Here is a 17,843-nt window from a genome sequence, read left to right on the forward strand (position 1 = left end):
CCCGCCTTTGCGCTTCCGGGTCGCGCGGCAAGATGGCGGCGGCCGGCGAGGAGGCGGCGGCGGCGGCCGACTGGTAACGGCGGCGCCCGCGGCCCCCCCACCCCCACCGCGGGCTCCCGGCGGGCCCGGCCCCCCCCTTCCCCCGCGGGGCGGCCGGGCCCCCGGGGCCTCCGCCTCACGCCCGTGCCCCCGCAGGCCGCTGCCGTCCGAGGTGGAGGTGCTGGAGTCCATCTACCTGGAGGAGCTGCGGGTGGCCCGCGGCGGCAGCAGGTACCGTAGCGCGGCCCGAGCCGGGCCGGGCCCCGCGGCGGCGCCCCGGGGCCGGGCCTCACCTCAGCCCCTGCCCCCGCAGGTCGGAGCCCTGGGAGATCTGCATCACCCTGCACCCGGCCACGGGCGAGGACCAGGACTCGCAGTACGTGCGCTTCACCCTGGTGCTCTCCGTGCCGCCGCAGGTAGGGCCCCCTCCCGCCGCCGGCGGCCGCCGCCGGCCCTCGCCCCCACCCCCGCCCCACTCCTCGCCCCTGCGCCTTCCGCTTTGTTCTTGTGTCTTCCAGTATCCCGACAAAGCGCCGGAAATCGCGATCAGGAACCCACGGGGGCTGTCAGATGAGCAAATTCAGAAGTGAGTCCTGGGAGAGAGGGGAAGGGAAGGAAGAGGACAAAACTCTGCTCTGGAGAGATGGGAGGGAGACAACTGGAGGCATTTTAGTGCTTGAAAAGTCCTTTCCCAAGTTTCTGTGGATCCCCTAACCCAGAAATGGTTACAGGCCACTAAGTCTTCTTGTCTTAAATCATATGTGAGCCACTGACACTAAATTTGGCTGTGAGGGATTAACTTTTTGGATGGGTTGTTCCACTGTGGTCTGTAGTGAAATGTAATATAAATCTCTTGGGCCTTTGAAGGTGTTGGTCCTGCTTTGGCAGAGATGGGACTGGACTGAGTGCCTGAGCTCAGGCAGCCTCTTGTTGCCTTTGTGCTCCTGTCCTTAGTGCAGTGCGATGTGTGTAGAGAGAGCCCGCTGGCAGCACAGGACCCTGCCAGACCTGCCTTAAGGGTCGCTCTGTCAGAAAATGAAGCCTGAGCATCACCAAAGCTGAAGGGCTTCTGGGTGAGCTCAAGCCGGGGCAGTCTGCGAACCTCCTCTTGCATCTCCTCTGAGGACAAAATTGTCCTGGGCACTGGCTTGTGAGGTGCTAGAAAAGCACATGAATGAATATATTCACGCGTGCCTGTCCAGTGCTTTAGGCAAAGCCTGAAGCCCAGTGCCTTCCTGTGCAATTAGTCTTTCTTCCACTTGTCATCACGGTGAGGTGGGAGAGTACAAAGGTATGTCTAAACTTGCATAGTGTTTCTTCTTCTTTGCTATAGGATTTCACAGACCCTGAGACATGTTGCTGAAGCCAGGCTGGGGACAGAGGTGCTATATGAACTGATTGAGGTGAGAGTTAGGGGAATTTGGGTGGGTGGCCAGCCATCGATGCTGTTCTCCCCTGAGCAACTCCCTGCGGGTGGGACGGCCTTGAGCCTGGGCCTGTGGGAGGCCAGTCAGTGAAGTGTTTGCTTTTCCCCTTCCGCAGAAGGGGAAGGAGATTCTCACTGACAACAACATTCCCCACGGCCAGTGTGTGATCTGCCTCTATGGATTCCAGGTAGGAATGTGTGTCTCAGCCCCTGCCACTCTGGGCTGTAGGCAATGTTATTTAGCAGGTACTATCCTAAGGCAACATATTCTGTTCTCCGTGTCGATCTGAAGATAAGTTTCTACAGAAACAGAGTGTAGGGGTGGTGAGTGATGTCGGAGAGTCTCCAAGGAAATGAGTGGGGTCTGCGCATAGCTGCTGGTGTGTCTCAGTCTCCTCGTGTTGGTGAAACCTTTCCTGGAGTTCATGGCACAGGTGGTCAGAGGAGACTGAAACGCATTAATGCAGGTGCTGAGGTCTGTGGGGATAAGGGAGCTTGTCTTGTCCAGGCTACAAAGAGAGGTGATTCCTGTCTAAGAGGGAGAATACATCAGGTGGGAAGAGATCTGCTCACGCAGGAACATGTGTGGAGAAAACGGTCACAAAAACCTTGCAGCTTGGCATTAGGAGTGTTTCTGACTCTCAGATTAGGGTGAAGTGTCTCCATAAGAACTGAGGAGGAGATGAAGCCCAGTGGAAGAAGTTATGTGGCTCAGTGCCAGCAATAACACTAGTTCCCTGCTGCCAGTGCTGACACTGGGGTGAAAACCCACCTCAGCTGGGGAGGCCACGCAACCCTGCGCTCAGAAACCCATTAAAACTGCCCTCTCTTCTACAGGAGAGAGAAGCCTTCACAAAGACCCAGTGCTACCACTACTTCCACTCCCACTGCCTGGCCCGCTATGCCCAGCACATGGAAGAGGAGGTCCTCATGCAGCAGGAGGAGAGAGAGCAGCACCTGGCACCTTCCCCCAAACAGGTACTGGGCCCTGGGCTTCCTCCCTGAACCCCTGCACAGGCCCCTGTGACTTCTCTGTCGCTGCTCTTGGGGACGTGGAGCGAGGGCTAATCTGGCCCAGCAACCTTGTGCAGCGTGGTCAGTGTCATGCCCGTGGCCAGAAATCAGAATGGGGATTGGACCAAGTGACTTCCAGGGGCCCTTTCCAACCGAAATTACTATATGATTTTTAGTACTTCAGCAGTTAGTTTATTGGATTTCTGGGTCAGTGCCCAGTGTATGAGGGACTGGAGGAGTTTGTTACATTCTTAGAATTCTGGAACCACAAGACTTAAACTTTTTCAAATGAAAGGTGAGCTCCTTCCCTAATCCTCTAACTCCAGGGGTTTGCAAGACTCCCAGTGGTGCAAGATAGACGTGACCTCCGGCATTTGTAGCAGTCAGCCAGGCCAGGCTATTTTCATAGTGCTATAATCTCTCTGCTCTGGCAGAAGAGCGTGTGTGGTCAGCTGAAAAAGGCCACCTTGTTTCACTTCCAGGCAGGGGATTATCTGGAAGTGTGTGGGCTGGGTAAGAGCTTGGGGTTGGTTTCGACTCTCCCCTCACTGCAGGAAGTCGGTGTGCAGTGCCCTGTCTGCCGGGAAACCCTCGTCTATGATCTCTGTGCTCTGAAGGCAGCGCCACCCCCGCAGCACCCGCTGGTAAGAGATGGGGTCTCATCTGCCCAGCTGTGTCTGCTCTCTGGGTAGCTTGATTTGGGGTGTTAAAATGAACGAATGAGCATGTGCTGCAGCCCTTCATATCTTCCCAGGTAGTCCGTCCAAAGGGTAGTTCACAGAATCTAGCAGGGCGTCTCCTGTCTGTTTGACATGTCCACAAAGAGCAGGTTTAGTTGTTTAGCACTGAGTTTCCTTCCCCTAAGCTATGATGTGAGATGCTGTATCCCATGTTCCTCATGCACAGATGTGTACAGAGAAACCGAGGTGTGTCTGTGCACAGCCACCAAGCCCTGGGAAGGGAGCCTGTTGGCTGGGCCTGTTCACGTGCCCTGCCAGTGACTCTAGAAAAACAGGCAAAAGCACAAACTCTGTCTCATGTCCACATCTTAGAGGGGACCACTGCAGTTCCTCTCCTTGAATGTGTTTCTGCACACCCTGGAACATCATTAGGGTCATGTGAGTGACCCTGGCTCATATAGTGCGTTCTGTGGTCCCTGACCTAGCCACTGTGCATCTCACTCCAAAGCAGGAGGTCCCAGGGTAGTCAGTGCAGGGAACAGTGGGTCTGCATTGGCATGGTCTGCCTCCATCTAGGGATTTCACACAGATCTGTAGGCCTGGCTGATAGTACATGGTGAACAGAAGCAGGTTGCCCAGGTGCTGTGTGATCAGAGGTGGGTTTGGGGAGTCATTGTCAGTACTGCCAGCTGCTGGCCCATGCTAGGTGTTGAGAATCCCCCTTATCCTCCTTCTCTTGCTCTCTGCCGCTCAGGAGCCATACAGACCAGATGCCAAGACACTGCAGCACCAAGAAGAACTGCGCTTAATCTTCAAGAGACAGCAAGAGAAGGGGGGCATTATTGACCCTGAAGCAGAGAGGAACCGTTACTTCATCAGCCTCCAGGCGGTACGGCACTGGGGCAGAGCATTGCTGAGCTCCATGCCAGCAAGGGGGTCCCTGGGCTGCCAGGCCCGGTGCTATCATCTGCTGTGGGGCTACCCTGTCCCTTTCTTCACCGCTGGCTTCTTTCTTTCAGCCTCCAGCTACTGTTGATCCAGGCCAAGCAGCCTCTGCTTCTGAGTCACTGGTGACTGCAAGCACTGTGGATTCACCCCAGCCACCCTGTCAGCCCTTGGCTCCAGAGCCAGCCAAGTCTCCAGAGGCCAGGGCAGAAACCAGGCAGCCAGAGAGACCAGCTGTGCCCAGGGAGCAACAGAGCAAGCGAGAGAGGCACAGAGGGGAGAGGCTGGGCCTCGGAGGCCAGGGCAGGCAGTTGTGCAGCGATGCGCAGGGAGCAGCAGAGGAACCCTGTCATCTGCTCCATGGCTCCAGGGGCTCCAAGGGCTTCAGCCGGAGACCAGAGCGGAGGGAGGAGAGGAGCCAAAGATCTGGTGGGAGGCACAGCCAGGAGTTTCCAAAGCCTCACAGCAGAAACAGGGCTGCAGCCCTGGCTGAAAGGAAGGAGTTGAGCCCTGAAGACCCCTCACCAGTAACAGGGATATTGGACTTGAAAGAGGATTACCATGATGTGGGGAGATGGACCCCGGAGCAGGGGGCTGAGGCCCAGGGCAATGAGGAGAACCTGGCATTTAACCGCAGTGACCACAGAGCAGCCCCCAGCTGGCAGGGCCACCACAGGCCCTGGGATTGCGGGAGGTGGGAGAGGTCCAGGGTCCAGGAGCACAGCTCCTACCCCAGAGCGCCAAGAGGGCGGGGGGTGTTCAGGCCTGGTGGACGTCGAGAAGCCCATCTCGAAAAGGAGAGTGGCTCCTAGCAGGACTGGTGAGGGGCTGGGCTAGGGGAGGGAAGGGCTCTTTTGGGGGAGAACAATGAAGGCTCTGGTGGAGCAGTAGCAAGCAGACACCATGCCCCTTGGAAAGGAGGAGGCCCACCCTGGATCTCCACTGCATAGCTTGGAGGCACAGCTTGGTCAAGGCAGTGTCTCTAGGGCATATGTGCAGAGTGAAGCATCCTAGTGTGGCTGCCTGGTGTGAGCCATCACCAGTGTTGGAGAAGCTGACTCCCGACAGTCATGGCAACCTTGGTCTCGGAGGATGCAGAGGGCAGGGGAAGGCTTGACCAGGGACCAGCACCCACCATGCATGAGCTGCCAAAAACATCGGTGCCTGCAGAGCAAATGGATCAGGCCCTGCGTGGTGCCACAGCAGAGCCAGAGTTATGGTAGGACCTTCCCTGGAACCAAGCATCCCTGTAGAGCATGGTGGCACCAGGCAATAAGGTTGCACTAGGGCAGCAGCCTGGACCTCAATTTGCTGCATCCCCAAATGATTTTCAGAGCATGTTCTCAACCTGCTGTTCCTTGGAGACAACATTGCTTCTCCCCCAGCCCTGACCTCCACTCAGGTGATGGGCTTGGCCAGACAGCCCAGGCAAGTCCTTTGTAGAACAGGACACTTCCAAATAGCAGCCAGGGTAGCTAAGTTAGGCCTAAGCTGACACGTTGGCAGGTCAGGGCTGTCCAGTGAACAAGGCTTTGGGCTGGCTCCCGCTCTCCCAACAAGTTCAAATTTAGCTGGAGCTTCTGCAGGCTCCTTCAGCTGCCTTTTCGCAGGCAGTGGCTGCATTAGAGAGACTTGGGAAAAGCATTCTGCTCTGTGTCCTATACATTTCTGTTAGGATCCCTTTCTAAGCCTAGGCTGTCTTTTAGAGCTCACAGAGGCCCAGGGTGAAGACAGGTCCTAGTACTTTGAATTTTCTTACCTCCTTTCATCTTCTCTTCATGCTGCTCTTGCTTTAAAGAAATGGAGATTTGATTTTTATACTAACATGTCCCTGGTGCAGTTCCTTCTACTGGTGCTTCACAGATTTAAACCATATCCCACTCCAGAGACATGATGGGAGATCCCAAGTCTCCAGAATGGGATGTTGCTACAAAATTAATGCATTGGGTCTTCTTTCAAACCTGTTCCCTTCATATTCTCTGCCCTCCTTTTTGGTGCCCAGTGTTGGTCTCTAGTAGGTCTCGCCACCCTTTCCCATGTGCTGGTGTCTCCCTACACTCAGAGCTAGGGCAAAGACCTTCCCCTGAGCACTCCTGGGTGGCAGAGGAGCTCTCCTGCTCCCAGTTTTGCCTGGCTCAGTGTAGGCTGTCCAGTCAATCCAGATCATACTGATTCCTTCACACTTGTTTGTGCCTTGTGCCCCTGCACACACCTTTTTGGCTCTATGGGGGCTGTTATGGTCTTCCTCCTCTTGCTGAGCGTTCTTTGAATAGTGCAAAAATCACCATGCTTTGGGTTTACCAGGGCTTCCAGTGCAATCGCTAAGAAATCAACATCTGTCTCCAGACCGGGAGAGCATTTGCTGTTCATTTGCCTTACTTTGCCTTTCAAATCCTTTCTCACCTAAACTGCACAAAAGCCTTTTCTTGAATGGGTCCTCCTGACTGCCTGCTCTGCTCTCTTTCCCTCCTAGCCTTTTCCTGATGATGCTGGTTAAACTTGCTGCCCAATGGTTAGCTGTTTTTTTTTTTTTTTTTAATTATTATTGGGGGGGGGGGGGGGAGAATCTTCCTTGCTTAAATTTCAAACATAGGCCTATTTTCAGCTTGGTCTCCAGCACATTAGTGCTCTAATGAGCTTTCTTTCCTTAGTCTGAGCCTATACTGCCCATCTTGGGCTTGCGGATCTGAAAGCCAAACTGTATGCCCTGCTGGGGACCAGGGCTGATCACCCAGTCACTGACTCCCTGAAATGTGCCCTCATTTTCTTTCTTTAGTGCTTACTCTGTTCTTGTTCTAGCCTGTGGGTGAATGGCCATTTGGGTGAAAAGGGAAGGTGTAAACTTTAACTGACATTGGTGCTGTTTTGCTGCCTTCTGCCTTTACATGTGAAATTCCTGTGCTCCAAAAAATAGGTGTGATCACATCCTGAAAGAAACACAAAGATCTCTGCCCTTTGCAGCAGCTGTAGTGAAAGCTCCTTTGCTTCCTCCAGAGAGTTGGATTCAGTCTCTCCTCAGCTGGAAAGCTGTTGTGCCATGTGTCTGGGAGCGTGGGAAGGCAGCCATGGAAATCCCAGTGAGCAGGGACTGGGGTAATTTCAAACAATCAAATGCCAAACCTGTTAGAGGGGAAGGAGGTGTTTCTGTGTGTAGGGATTTGGGAAAGGCCCTCACCTTTCTGACTCACTGCTGTCAGCCTGGAGCAGAGGAAATCTTGCAACTGTGTGGAAAGGAATTTTGGTTAAACGTTTAAAACAAGCCCCACAAAAAGCCTTGGCAGCAGCAGCTAACGGCTGCTGAGATGGCTGTGGGCAGGGCTGGCTGCCAGGTGGAGAGGAACTCGACCCTGGCTCAAAGAGGATTTGGGGGTGTTGCGGGAGCCATCAAGGCTGTGATCTGCCTGCCCTCATCCCAGCCTGATGCATCCCCTCCAGCACCCACGAGCAGCAGAGATCTCTCTGGAAGGGAGCCTTTGCCTGGTTCCTTTGCCTACGCTTGTCTAGGGTGGGTATTTGGGATGGGGGATGAATAGTAGCCCTGAGGGTCCTCACTTGGTGTCTGCCTGTGTCCCTCCTCCTGGGCTGGGGGGTGCCAATACTGACCTACCTCACAGGGCTGTTGTGAGGCTTAATTGGCAAAAGCGCTCGGAGATGCTGGGTGGAAAGGCGCTGGCGGTGTCTGTAGCATTAACACTATTAAAAGCAAGCAGAGTGACTGACGTTGCTGCCTGTGCTCTTGTGTGGTGGCAGTGGGCTGGAGGATCTGCGTGCCTGTCTCTTTCACCACATCACCATCCACTTGAACTGTGAGGTGTTGGCTCATGCCCTTGCTGTTTGCCGGGAGTTAACCAGCCAGTTTTGCCCCCCAGCACTGTGGAAAGAGACTGGATCCAAGCAGGCAATCTGAGCAAACACAGGCAGTGTTTGGGGGAAAGATGAGCACAGGGTTTGAGCTGCCAACAGCAGCATCATGCTCTGGAGAGCAAGTCTAAACTGTAATGCTTGGTTCAAGCCTGCTCTTGCCATCTCACAGCCAGGCTGGGTACAGCTCTGCTCTGTGGGTGCAGGGCCTGAACAGTGTGTGCAAGGGGTTAGATCCAGGCTCTGTGCTCTCCAGCCCTTCACCCATCCTGCCTCTGCTTGTCCATGTGTCCCAAGGAGAGCTCCTCCTCCGCGTTCATTCTTGTGCTTGAATTGTGGCCTGGCAAAGGTGCTGACTGCTCCAGGTCCACGTTTCCAGGCACCATTCCTCCTACCACCCACAGGAGCCAGCCTGAGTCACTGGAAACTCCCTTGTGGCAGCAGGATCAACCCTTTCAGCCCTGCTCACGGGCTCGGTTGCTGGAGGCTCCCCAGCACTGCTGTGCTGCTTGGGCTGCCTGCTGGGCCCAGGCACCCAGCAGGAGACAGGCACAGCTGGCACAAACCCTTCCTGTCTAGCCCTGTGTGCAAAGCTCCTGGGTCGAGGCTGTTCCCAGTGCAGCTGCAGGATGCTGTCCTCAGTGAAACAACTCGCACACGTGTGCTGTCGCTTGTGGAAACATCTCTGCTAGTCTCAGGCTGCATCAAAGCGGTGCCTTGTTTCCACTGAAATTCAGCCAGATGGGATCAGCTGGGCCCTTTTGTATCTCCTGCAAGCTCTTAACTTTGCTCTTGGCCCTGCGGAGAAACAGCAGGGCTGAGCGGAGACCTAATGGATTAGGTCTGGCCTGAAACCAGCTTCCCCAGAGCCAGGCCCATGTCTGTGTCCCACAACCTTTCTTGTTCAGTGTCAGCCAGCCCTGGTGGCAACAGCACGGGCCTGCCTCCCTCTGCGAGCCACCACCAAAGGACCCCAGCATGGGAACTAGCAGAGATGGGAGCACCAGCCCTCCCCCCCCCCCCGGGGTATTGCAAATAGACTATTTTGGACCTGCAGCCTGGGCACTTTTACACCACTGAAATTTGTTTTGTCACAGAATCCACTACACACTGCCGGGCTGGGGCCTGGGAGCAAGCAGGCCCCTCGCTCTGGGGGCTGTGTCCCCTCAGAGCAGCTAGGGAGCAAAAGGTAGCGAGCCACCGCCTCCCAGCGGAGAGCCGGGATGGTGGCTCCCCAGCCCCTGCTCCCTGCCCACGCTGACGGCTCCTGTGCAAGTGCTGCCTCTGCCCTACAAACCTCATTTGGCTCCCAGCTCGGCTGGGATGTTACAGCAACGCTACTGCCCTGAGCACCAAAACTAGGCCATGGGAAGTGAGGTGAAAGGACTTTGAAATGGGGAAGGGGGAGAGGAGACGTTCGGGCTGGCTCTTCCCATGCAAGCGTGCATGCACTGACCCCCCCAGCTCTGTGGTGTTGCGAGGGAGCCGCAGAGCCTGCCTGGATGAGGCCTCCCCTCCCGGATTGCATTTCAGAGCCCCATGTCTTCCCCCCCACCTCCTCTCGGGGGGGCTACTAGCAAACCATGCTCACCCAGAAAGGATGCCCATGCAGCTGCACCCCTTGGTACCACAGCCAGCAGCCTGAGGGAGAACAAGCTGTCTCTTGGGAGTTGTTTTTCTTTTCCTGAAACAGCTCTGGATCTGCAGTACTGACCGTGCCAGACCCTCCCTTGCCCTCAGGCACAGCAGATTTTGATGGTCACAGACTTTGCTCAGCTTTAAACACAAAACACACTCCAGCACAGCACCCGGGCCAGGCTGGCAGCAGCCCCGTGCTGGAGGGAGAGAGGAGACTCAAACCAGCAGCACAGGTCAAGCAAATCCCCTCTGAAAGGGCGTAGGGTCTGCCCAGGTTACTGGGTGCAGTACCACCCTAACAGCCCTGCTGGCAGGCAACCCCCAGAGAAGAATATGGTCCGAGGAGGACCCAAGGTCCCAGACCCGAACAATCCTTTGGCTCGATCTCTCCTTCCAGCACCAGTCCATCATTACACCAGCAACTGCATCCTCAGAAACACAGCCTCTGCGGACAAGCCGGATGCCCTCCGGAGCAGGGATCCAGGCCTTGGACAGCCCCAAGAAGCACCTGGAGCAGTGCTGCTCCCAGCTGTCAAAGCTGGAAAGGGTTTTGGGCCAGGATCTGGACCATGAGGCAACTAACAGCAAGGGGACAAAATTGTCACTGGGTGGCACACACACAAAAGCAGACAGGACCCAAGAGCAAAGAGCCATGTTGTACACTTCACAGAGGACGTTCACAAGACAGTGAAGACCATTCTGAAGACGTCTCTTTACAGATCTGCAGCTCTCTTCAGCACGGCAGCATTGCAATGCCTTGCCTCAGGAAAATGCAAGTCAAAGGGGTTGGCTTGTTATGGTTTCACATATGACAATCCCAGCAGAAGGCTCTCCGGCGAGTGGGGCCAGCGTACCAACACCCAAGTCAGGGAGCAGCAAGAGCTGATCCCCTTACCCTACTGCAGGAGTGGCAGCTCTGTATGCTTTAATAAAAAGCCAAGGCCTTGGTGAGGTAGAGATGAACAGAAGACCTGGCCCGTGTGCCTGGGCATCCTCAGGATGGTCAAGTTCTTGTCCCAGCAGTTCCCAGGCCTCACAGAGTGGCAGGGCAGGGCTCATCCCTTGTCACAGCAGGATGGAGTGTATATTTTCAATGGCTCCTCTGGGGTCTGTCTTGTAGAGCATGAAGTGGCCCTGCACCTGGGCAGCGCTGATCTGATTGGAGACTGCCAGTGCCTGCTCTGCAAAATGGTCAGCTGCAGCCGGGGGCTGCTCGGGATAGAAGCGCTGGAACATGCAGGCAAGCTGCCAGCGGGAGCAATGGCCCACGTACTGCTTGAGATCCACACGCCCGGGCCGCACCAGGGCTGGGTCCAGCCTGTCGAGAAGCACAGAGAAGTGAGAGATGTTCCAGCCCTCCTCTACCAGCTGGTCCAGAGGAGCATCTCTGCCTGCCCTCTCTGGCCAGGCTTTGTTTTGCCCCACTGAAGAGAGACCTCTTATCCTGGAGAACTGCTCAAAAGCCAAAGGGTGCCTTGAAAACTTAATCAAACTGTCTCCGCAGGACGAGTCCAGCAGGAAGCCCCCTCCACACTAGGACATGCTAGCATAGGATCCTGGCATCCTATCTGCCAGGTCCTGTGTGCTCTGGGATGCCAAAAGTGGGCAACAGCTTTGTCCCTGGGGGTTGTGGGGGGGATTGATCCAGAAGAAGGGATAGAGCTAGGGAAGGGCTGGCTGCTGGGGAGGACGAGCTTGTCCTGGGAGCTGGCTCTGCCCATCAGTGTCCCGTGGGCACCCTCTGAACAAACCAGGCAACCTAGGCCAATTTGGTCTGGACTGAGCCAAGCCCGCTGTAATGCAGCCTCTGGCAGACCCAAGAACTGGGTTCCTGAGCGCAGCAAGGGTGCCAGGAGCCAAGGCTGCATCCTGCTGACTAAGTGGGCAGCACATGGCACCAGCTTTTCACCCATGGCATATAACTCCAAACCCCAAAGACCCCTACATGCAGAAGGTGGCACCTCTCCTGAAGGGAGCAACCAGCACAATATGGTGTGAACAGCAAGTAAGCATCAGAGGGCCCAGCAAAGGGGGCAATTAGGGATCACGGGATCTGCATCCTGAGGATTGGGAAAACCTGCTATTTGGCCAATGAACCCCCAAGCCTCATATTGGAGGGCACAAATAACCTTCCATAAAGCCCAGGAAAAGGGCTCCAAGAGAGCAAGTTTTCCCCATGTTACCTTTCCCACTCCCCCCTGATAGGGCAGCTCTGACCTGTCCACGTAGTTGGTGGTCATGAAGACAATCCTGGCCTCTGTGGAGGCCACGCCATCCAGGGCGTTGAGGAGGCCGCTGAAGGTCAGGCGCCCCATGCCTTGGTACACAGCGGGGTCTGGGGACAGAGATGTCTCAGATCCCACCTGCCAGCCACTCACCCAGGGCGGTCCCATAGGCCACCTCCCCACGGCCTAAGGCTCACCACAGCTTGCCAAAATGGCTGCCAGGCTGCTCCCATCTTAAGCCAAGTACTCTGCTCTCTCCTTCCCCTCAGCAGACCCTCTGCCTCTCCCTGGCTGAGAGCCCATACACTTTCCTTGTCCACAGGCACCCCAGAGAATCCAAAAGGTGAATGAGGGGGAAAGCTGTCCCCTCTGTCATGCTGAGGAGGGCTCAGAAGGACAAATGCCTTTGCCTGAGGTACTACTAGGACAAGGGACCCCAAAACTCCTATTAGATAGGCCAGCCAAAACTGACTGAGGTCCAGTTTGGGCCATGAGGACCAAGACAGCTGCCCACTCCTGATCTCTGCTGAACTGGGCCCCAGGGAACTGGTACGGCTGCAAGGAGCCCAGAGCCCACACCACCTCCCAGCACAGCTGGCCATTCTCCCTCCCGCTGCCCAGCCCAGGAACAGGGACACACTCACTCTCGGCAGCGAGGTCACGACTGACGAAGGCAGCATCCACATCCTCCAGAAGGATGATGCTCTGCTGCGGTGCCACGCTCAGGAGGTGATTGAGCCGGTCGTCGGAGAGGCTGCGGTCGCTGAGGCTCAGCAGGCAGATACTGTACTGCAGCTCCCCAGCCAGGGCTGTGCTGGGAAGGACACAAACCACAGGGGTGAATCAGGGCAAGAGAGCCCTGAGCAGACAGAGGCAGGGGGAAGCTGGAGAACAAGATCTCCCTGCCCAGCAGCACAGGGCAGAGGGCACATACCTCCTTCCCCAGTGGGGATCAGATATGGGTGTCGGGTGTGAGCCATGCAGCCCAATCAGCCTGCTTGGCACACTGTTGTTATGCAGGGCTGTGCAAAGCAAGGGTGCGGAGAAGTGCTGTCACCCTGAGCTGGTAACGGTGCCAGCAATGCAAACACTTATGCCAGGCATGGTGCAGGAGATGCAGCCCTCTAACTCAAATTCCTGGGCAGCGCATTGCTGCACTTTGAACCCAAACTCATCCATACACCCCCATCAACTGCTGCATCCCAGAGCAGGCAGCTGGCAGGAGAGCCACTGTTACCCAGCCAGTAATACTCACATGAAGCTGCTTTTCCCACAGCCAGGTGGACCATACAACAGGTAGCCTCTTCGGTATGGGATCCCTAGGAAGACAGTGTCCTTTTAGGAACCAGCACAAGGCCTCAAACACAGTCCATCCAACTGTCCCCCACCTGCCACAGGTGACAACCCTGAGCAAGGAACCTGGGCTGCAGCATAGGCTGTTCTGCGGCCAGCAGTAATGTGGTTTCCATGAACCATGTTTTGGGGAAGACCACTTCAAAAGGATCTGCGCCAACTAATTACCCAGTCTTCATCACTGTGGCTATCTGCCCACACAGACCTGAGGCACCAATATCAGCTAAGGCATCTTCACAGTCAGAACAGCTGCTCCAAACTCAAAGCTTCCCTTTAGGGGCACCAAGAAGAGCCCATGAGTGAGAACCACTGGTGGAAAGGGGGAGTTTCCTCCCCTGGCTGCACAGACACGTCAAGCTGGATGCTCTGAGCTCTCTTCCGCAGAGCACGAGGGCTATGCTGAGCATGTATGGAGGATGCAGCAGGGGAAGGCAAGAAGGACAAAAATCTCTCTGCAGCTGTTCCCAGGGAGGACCGCTGGCATCCTGCCTCTCCCCACAGCAGCATCACAGGAGCAATGAACTCCACGGTTCCTGGGGTTGGAGGCTGGAGAATCTGCTCAGGAAAAGCCTCCTTCCAGGAATCTGCTTAATTGCTAGGCATGGCAGGATGCCCAAAGAGCTGGAGGAAGGGCCAGTGGAGCCCTCTCTGTCCTCAGAGATAGGCTGAGAAGCAGGAGGGTGGGAAGTGCTACGAGATGGGACTGTAGCAGGCACAGCAGCAGAGGGCTGAGAAGCTGCAGAAATGGATGTAAGCAACAGCCTCAGCACACACTAGGTTTGGCCCTTGCTAGTGCCCACTGCTTCCTTTCTCCTCTGTGCTTATCTACATTAAGGGCCCTTCGCCAAGGCAGGAGCAGGGGCAAAGACCAGCAGAGTTGGTAACAGCCTGAACACAGCAGGGGTGAGCACAGCTTTGTGCCCAGGCTCAGACACACAAAGGACTTCTGCAAAGCAGCAAGGCTGTGGTAACGGAGCCCTCAGCTGCAGCAAAGACAAGGTAACGTATCCTCTCAAGTCTCACCAGGACGGGTCTGCAGGACAGGGGAGAATGCAGGGCATGGGCAGCACCTCTGGATCTGAACTGTATGTCTGAGCCCTGAGGCCTGACTCCCACTGAACTGAGAGGAATTTGTCCCTTTGCAGATCCAGGCCTAACCTCCGCACCTCAGCTCAGTTAGTGGGATGCATATGAGACAGTTCCCCACAGCCGTGGCTGCAGAGGGGTGAGGAGCCGTGCTGGGCACAGCAAGGAGGACGCTGTGCCAGAGCCTTGCCTCTCTCGCTGTACCACTTGGGGTTCTCGATGAACTCCTTCACATCCTGGACCAGCCTCTCCGACACACCTTCCTCCAGCACCACGGAGCTGAGGGGGCGGCGGCGGCGGGGGAAGCCGAACTGCCGCCACTCTGCTCCCATGGCCGTGTACATGATTGTCCTTCCCTCTTGCTGCTGCAGAGCCAGCTCCCGGGCTGCAGAAAGAGGCAGAGGGGACGGTTGGCAGGGAAAGGGATCTCCTGCAAAGCACCAGGTGTCTCCAGGGAGCAGAAGGTCCCCAGCAGGGCCCCACAGAGCTACCCTACAGACCTTCCTGGAGGATGTTGAAGAAGATCTCCCGGTTGGTGCCTAAAGCAGTGAAGGTGACGGATTCCCAAGGGGTCCCAGTGTGCAGGTCAATCATCTGCTTCTCCCGGTTGCGCTCAATGCGAATCCACTTCCTCCGATACCTGGAGCAGGAAGATGAGGTTGGGGGGGAGCTGGGCCGGAGCACACCTGCCTGCACCCACCTCCAGCTGCAAGCCACAGCTCACCCTCCACACTCAACCGAGTGCAAGTTTCAGCTGCTGCCTTTCATTTCCCAGCCAGATGGGCCAGTACTGTCCTCCTTGTCCCCAAAGCAGGCACAGCAGGGGACAGGCTCAGCAAGGAGATCTCAGAACCAGTGTGTCCAATGCTGACTTGGCACATCAGGACTGGCTACATCCAGGGATCTGTTACTGCTCAGCTGAGCCCAGAGGGCACAGCTTAGATCATGCATCAAGGGGCACATTCATCTCAGGTAAAGAAATCAGTTCATTCTGGCAAATATGGGCTTCTCATCTTCTGTCCTAATCCAGACACAGGAAGAGGCAGGATTCTCTCTGTTGCCTACATGGGCCTCACAGATTGGAGTTTTCTTGCCAAAACACTGGCCAGTCCCCAGACTGCTTTTCCTTCTTCCCCTGCCCTCCCTTACCAGATGAAATGGTTCCCAGGGCTGGGGACAAAGTCGAACTTGGTGCTGACGCGCCCACTTTCATGCTGCAGGTACGACGTCTCAACACTCAGGTGCTGTGTGTGCTTGGCGTGGTGTGAGATCCAGCTCAGCAGCCAGTGGTAGCTCTTATCCTTGCTGGGCACCTCCAAGGTGATCATGTAATGGCGCCTGAAAGCCACCAGCCCAAACTGAGCCCCCTTCCGGGCTAACGCCAGGGCTGTGCCCACCCCTACAAGGCCAAACCCAGCTCCAAAGTACGGGTTGTCCTTCAGTGCTAAGACAAAGTCAGAAAAGGGCATTGTGGGGGGTTAAGCAGCTCCTTTCAACAGCATCGTCTCTGTGATATGGAAACAAACCTGTGTGAAAAGAGACAGAGAGGTGAAAGGACTGGATGATGGAGCAAGGCAGTACAGCAGTGCGGGACATACTGGGCAGCCCACAATTGCCCAGCCTTTTTCACGGCCATGTTCTCAAAGTGGAATGTGCCTTGGCGCACTTGGATTCACCCACATCTACACTTTCCCTTAGAGAACACAAACCCCATCTCAGTACAGAGAAAACCTTTAAAATGAAACATTCAGCACAATAAAAATCACTAGAGACTGCAGAGAGCCCCAGCCAAGGAGTTTCTGCATTTCAACACAGCTCTGCTGTGGACTTCTCGAGCTAGCGGAAAATTCCAGAGGTAATATTTCTCCCAGGGAAGTGGGGAGAGAGAGTACTTTTCAACTAGCTCAGCTGTCTGAGCCGGCTCCCAGCACAGCCACCCCAACAGCTGCACTGGCACTAACTAGAAGAGCGGCAGGCTGTGCTGTGGTACTGCTACAGCTTGATCACATGCTGCTGCAAACTGGCCATAGCCTCCTAGTAGCTGTTAACAGCAAGGCACAGCTGCACGTGGCATTTAGCCCCCCCAGACTACACTGACCACGAGCCTGACTCCTTCTGGGCACAGGTCACAACCCAGTCCCCACCACTCATTGCAGGTTTTTCAGAGCTGTGGAGAGTCACTTCGATCCTGAACACAGAGCTATCAGCTTAGCCTATTATCAGAGACTGGCTGCAGGAACCTCCTCCCTTTCTGCAAGCCACTGGGATGCTAAAACGCAGGCAGGAAGCAGCCAGGAGCTGGTCAAGCATAAGAGCATCTGCTGCTTCTTCCAGCCAGGATACCAAGCCCCAAGTTTTACATTGTTTTGTTCTTTACACAGCTGGAAATCATTGAGCACTGCAATTATTTATGATTTATTGCCTGAACAAGCTGAAATGCATTCACAGGCCAAGCCTGAGAGCATGTTCTTTGCTGCTGGCAACTGGTATGTGACAAGAGAGGAAGGAGCACCTCCACATCAATGCTGTCGGGCCAGCTGCATGGACCTCAGAACAAGTGGTGGTTTGTGCGTCTTGAACCAGAGGCAGGGTTCAGGCTGGGACACGACCTCTGAAGCCTTCCTTTGCTCAGCTGTTTTATGAAGGTCTTTGGTTTTATGGTGAACTAAAGGGAAGTGAAAGGGAGTAGGCTTATCATACAGCTGAGGGTTGCATTTCCCTTGGTCACTCCAAAGCTCTTTAAACGTCCCACCCTTCAGTGGTGGGCAAGGGCACTGACCCTGCACTCAGGTGGCCTGACCGCTCTCCAGCTCCCCAACAAGGGTCTGCCAGGTAGAGGGGATGCCTCCCCCCGGACACACACACACTCCCCAAAGAGGGACGGGGGAGCCAAAACTCTAGCAAGCTCTGACCCCATCCTGAGTCAGGGGCTTACCCCACGGCACAGTCTGCTTTCCACGACCCACTACAGTGTCTGACCCTGCATCTCTGACAGGATCTGACACCACAGCACGATCTGCTCCCTAAAACAGGATCCCACCTCCCCCATAGCAGAGCTGCCCTCACAGCAAAGCTCCATCTCCCACGCCTGCCCAGAACAAGGGGCCCCATTCCCATGACAAGGCTTCAGCCCCCCAGCAGGGTCTCTGCCCCATAGTGGGGCCTTGCGCCTGCCTCCCCAGCAGGGTCCCTGCCCCATAGCAGGGCCTTGTGTCCCCCCCCCCCATCCCGGCAGGGTCTCTGCCCCATAGCGGGGCTACAGCCCGCAGGGGAGTGCCCCCGTGCCCAAGCCGGAACTCGCTCCCCGCCCACGGCCGCCTCGGCCCCACCGCAGGGCCCACTCCCCCCGCGGCCCCTCACCTCCACGCAGCGCCGCTCCCGCCCGCCCAGCCCCGCTCTCTATGGTTCCTGCCCGCACTTCCGCCGCCGCTTCCGGCCCACTCCCGGCACGCACCATAGAGAGGGGCAGGGGAACGGAGGCGGCGGGGCAGAGCGGTTGGGGGAGCTGCACAAAGGGCGACGCTCCTTCCTGCCCGGTGCGCGGCGGGCACCATCGAGATGCGCGGCGCCGGGGGA

At 56.2% G+C, this 17,843-nt stretch overlaps 2 protein-coding genes across 3 annotated transcripts; one reads left to right on the forward strand and one right to left on the reverse strand.

Moving 5' to 3' along the window:
* The first annotated feature begins 32 nt into the window (after positions 1-32).
* Positions 33-7,823, forward strand: RNF25 (ring finger protein 25). The gene is made up of 10 exons (XM_067299196.1): positions 33-73; positions 196-270; positions 353-455; positions 558-625; positions 1,373-1,442; positions 1,582-1,653; positions 2,303-2,443; positions 3,034-3,123; positions 3,914-4,048; positions 4,179-7,823. The coding sequence occupies exons 1-10, from the start codon at positions 33-35 to the stop codon at positions 4,914-4,916; spliced, it is 1,533 nt and encodes a 510-aa protein (XP_067155297.1). The 3' UTR covers positions 4,917-7,823.
* Positions 7,824-10,239: 2,416 nt separating this feature from the next.
* BCS1L (BCS1 homolog, ubiquinol-cytochrome c reductase complex chaperone) lies at positions 10,240-17,647 on the reverse strand. 2 transcript variants are annotated; one of them, XM_067299198.1, is made up of 8 exons: positions 17,628-17,647; positions 16,780-16,932; positions 15,417-15,793; positions 14,768-14,907; positions 14,458-14,652; positions 13,084-13,147; positions 12,473-12,642; positions 10,240-10,921 (listed from the first exon to the last, which is right to left on the reverse strand). In XM_067299198.1, exons 3-8 carry the CDS (start codon positions 15,734-15,736, stop codon positions 10,659-10,661), a joined length of 1,152 nt encoding a protein of 383 aa, XP_067155299.1. In that variant the 5' UTR covers positions 15,737-15,793; positions 16,780-16,932; positions 17,628-17,647; the 3' UTR covers positions 10,240-10,658. The 2 variants fall into 2 exon arrangements, with proteins under 2 accessions (XP_067155299.1, XP_067155298.1); XM_067299197.1 differs by lacking the exon at positions 17,628-17,647 and adding an exon at positions 11,821-11,938.
* Positions 17,648-17,843: the final 196 nt, after the last annotated feature.

The sequence above is a fragment of the Apteryx mantelli genome, chromosome 6 (genome assembly GCF_036417845.1).
Source record: "Apteryx mantelli isolate bAptMan1 chromosome 6, bAptMan1.hap1, whole genome shotgun sequence".
Lineage (NCBI taxonomy): Eukaryota > Metazoa > Chordata > Aves > Apterygiformes > Apterygidae > Apteryx > Apteryx mantelli.

What these genes read in the sequence shown, in the direction of transcription:
- BCS1L (XM_067299197.1), bottom strand. Translation starts at nt 15,736, where the DNA reads ATGCCCTTTTCTGACTTTGTCTTAGCACTGAAGGACAACCCGTACTTT. An exon ending in TGTGGGAAAAGCAGCTTCAT is followed by an intron (nt 12,643 to 13,083) that starts GTGAGTATTACT and finishes TGTCCTTCCCAG; the next exon opens with CACAGCCCTGGCTGGGGAGC. An exon ending in ACCACCAACTACGTGGACAG is followed by an intron (nt 10,922 to 11,820) that starts GTCAGAGCTGCC and finishes GCTTCTCGACAG; the next exon opens with GCTGGACCCAGCCCTGGTGC.
- RNF25 (XM_067299196.1), top strand. Translation starts at nt 33, where the DNA reads ATGGCGGCGGCCGGCGAGGAGGCGGCGGCGGCGGCCGACTG. An exon ending in GTGGCCCGCGGCGGCAGCAG is followed by an intron (nt 271 to 352) that starts GTACCGTAGCGC and finishes CTGCCCCCGCAG; the next exon opens with GTCGGAGCCCTGGGAGATCT. An exon ending in TCTGCCTCTATGGATTCCAG is followed by an intron (nt 1,654 to 2,302) that starts GTAGGAATGTGT and finishes TCTCTTCTACAG; the next exon opens with GAGAGAGAAGCCTTCACAAA.